Source organism: Brassica napus, chromosome C2 (assembly GCF_020379485.1).
Source record: "Brassica napus cultivar Da-Ae chromosome C2, Da-Ae, whole genome shotgun sequence".
NCBI classification, from domain to species: Eukaryota; Viridiplantae; Streptophyta; class Magnoliopsida; order Brassicales; family Brassicaceae; genus Brassica; species Brassica napus.
The window spans coordinates 14,132,956-14,135,589 of record NC_063445.1 but is presented as its reverse complement, the minus strand read 5'-3'; the positions used below and the strand labels follow the sequence as shown (position 1 = coordinate 14,135,589).

General features: G+C 35.4%; 1 protein-coding gene across 1 annotated transcript; it reads right to left on the bottom strand.

Moving 5' to 3' along the window:
- Positions 1–538: 538 nt before the first annotated feature.
- Positions 539–2,634, bottom strand: LOC106431760 (11-beta-hydroxysteroid dehydrogenase 1B). The gene is given in 6 exon segments (NM_001315592.1): positions 539–958; positions 1,051–1,215; positions 1,329–1,460; positions 1,551–1,636; positions 1,842–2,034; positions 2,406–2,634. Coding segments are annotated over 6 exon segments (1,050 nt in total). The 5' UTR covers positions 2,589–2,634; the 3' UTR covers positions 539–667.

Sequence of the window (2,634 nt, the reverse complement as noted above, 5' to 3'; positions counted from 1 at the left end):
AATCTCTTTAATTATCGTAAAGAGATTTTCTTAACATTATAATCTTTTAAATATTATAACCACAACCACATTTGTGATCACATGCAATTATTTAAAATTTTATTTCTAATGGATAGCTACGATTGATATAAGTTTGCAGCAAAAATGTCAACGAGAAATTCTGTAAATTTACAGATAATATAGGTTCACAATGTATTCTGAAGCTTATTGTGGCTCTCTATCTTCGAGATAGAGACAAAATACATTTTGTAGGTATATAAAAATGGTTATCCGCAAGTAAAGTTGTGGATACAAAAGCCATGAATCTTGCGGAAGATTTTTGTGAAAATATATATCCACAATTTATTTTTGTAGTTAATATTGTGTTTCTTCGAATAGCCACGAAGGTTATTTTTGCTGCTATAGAGCGACAAAAAACAACAGATGGCCACAAATTTTAGATTTTGCAGGTTGCAGCTAATTTTGAAGAGATTTTGTAGCTATTTATACTGTCCACGAAAAGTTTGTGGACAAGTTGTGGCTAAAAGTAATTTTCTTGTAGTGACAGTTCACTTATTCTTATAGACATAAACAAACAGTTACATCATACTAACATATGCATAATACAAAGTCCATTTACAAAACATGGCTCCACTATATGAGACACTTATTAAGTATCAACCTCACTCTACTCCGACTTGATTTCTGGCGTTCTGATAGATTCAGGGTATAGAGCACTACGTACACCAGGTATGTCCAAGATCTTCTTGTTGAGTGCATTTTCCTCCGACGTACCATGTCCGGACAAGAACAGCAACCTGCAACCCCACTCGATCAGTTCCGGACAAAACACTTTCCAAAGGTACGTCACCTTAAACCACGATGGTTCGGTCACGTATCTCTGTTTCCTACACACACCTTTCACTATCCCCTTGGCACAACCTGATACCGACGTTACTGGAAATGCTCCAATTTGAACCTAATTTTGCAAATGAGCATTCTATCAACAACGACAGAAGTCAAAATTATTCATCAATGTACATGTAGATTAAGGAGTTAGCCTTGACTTACATCTCTAATGTCTTGGTTGACTACTAGCTCGCCTTCACCAGAGAAGTACTTGCCTTGTGTGAGTTCAGATTCAATATAACCAGGTGTGACGATTGTAATGTGTACATCGCTGCCAAGCTCAATCCTCAACGTCTCGAAGAAGTTCAACAATGCGGCTTTGCTAGCCTAGTTAACATAATCACGTAACAATTCCTCACAATTAACGTAGGTATAACGACGAGTACGTCCAGCAAAGCAGCTTTACTAATCATGAGAGATGTGTTTATATAGTAACTTACATTATAAAAGCTCATCCTTGGGGCGGTTAGCCATGCCGCAGAGGACGACATGGCCACAATCTTACCATTGCTTTGTCGAAGGTACGGAAGCGCAGCACGAGTTGTATAAACCGATCCCCAAAAGTTAGTATCCTGGTACAAAAATAAGATTAGTCTGTATTCTAATTAAAAATAATAGTTAGAAAGATTGGATCCTATTAATCACGATAAGTGTAACATTACCATAACTGCTCTTGTCCTAGTTATTTCTTCAATGTTTTCGAACATTGAAATCTGCATTATTCCAGCATTGTTTACAAGATGATCCACTGCAGGTTCAAATAAAATCAATAACAAATGAAACAAAAACAGATTTACTGATATATTCTTGAGATAAATAAGTCTGGAAAAAATATTTCTGTTTTTTTCTGATTTTCTAGCAAACTGGTGGACCTAAAACTTGTGAATGGTAACTAAAAGAGATGGTTTGGCCACGAAGGAACTAGTCAGCATGGTGTGGTTTTGCTGACTTACATCTGCCAAAATGGGAGATGGTCTCATCGACGATTCGTCTACAATCATCAGGTTTGGAAACATCAGCGTGAACTGTGACAACATTAGGGGATCCAACTTCACGAGCAATCTCTGCCACTTCCTCTAGACGGTTCTTCCTTCGGGCAGTCAGAGCCAAACATGCACCTTTACTTGCGTACTCATATGCCAATTGCTGGTGATAATAATAATAATATATAGTTATGTACACAAATGAATAGACAAATAGTATTCCTTTCTTTTGAAAAAAAAAAGGAGAAATTTTGGATAACCTTTTTAAAAAATTTGTCTGAAAAAAATGTTATTAAAAAGTAAAAATATATTTTTATCCTAGGAAATTTAGACTTAGGAGTTAGGTTTTGGGAATAGGGTTCAAATTTTAAAAAAATTCAAAATTGAAAGAAACTATTTTGGTGTTTTTTTTTTCTTCGAGGTCATTTTTGTGACAAAAACTTAAAAAGTATTATTATTCGATAAAATTGCCGAAAAAAAATAGTATTCCTTTCTTAGATCTAAAATTTTAGAGTAAATGCATTATAACCAAACCTCGCCGATCCCGGAGGAAGCACCAGTGATGAGAACCACTTTCCCATATAGATTTTCAGAGAAAATTGTCGAGAAGATAGACTGCACGAACTTGAAGAAATAAAAAGGTGGCAAGAAGAAGCAAAGACCAAAGAAAGTAAAGAAAGGTGCAGTTAGATTGAAGAAATCGTTTATCAATTCCATCTTGGATCAAAACACAATACACATTAACGGGATACGTACTCTCCTC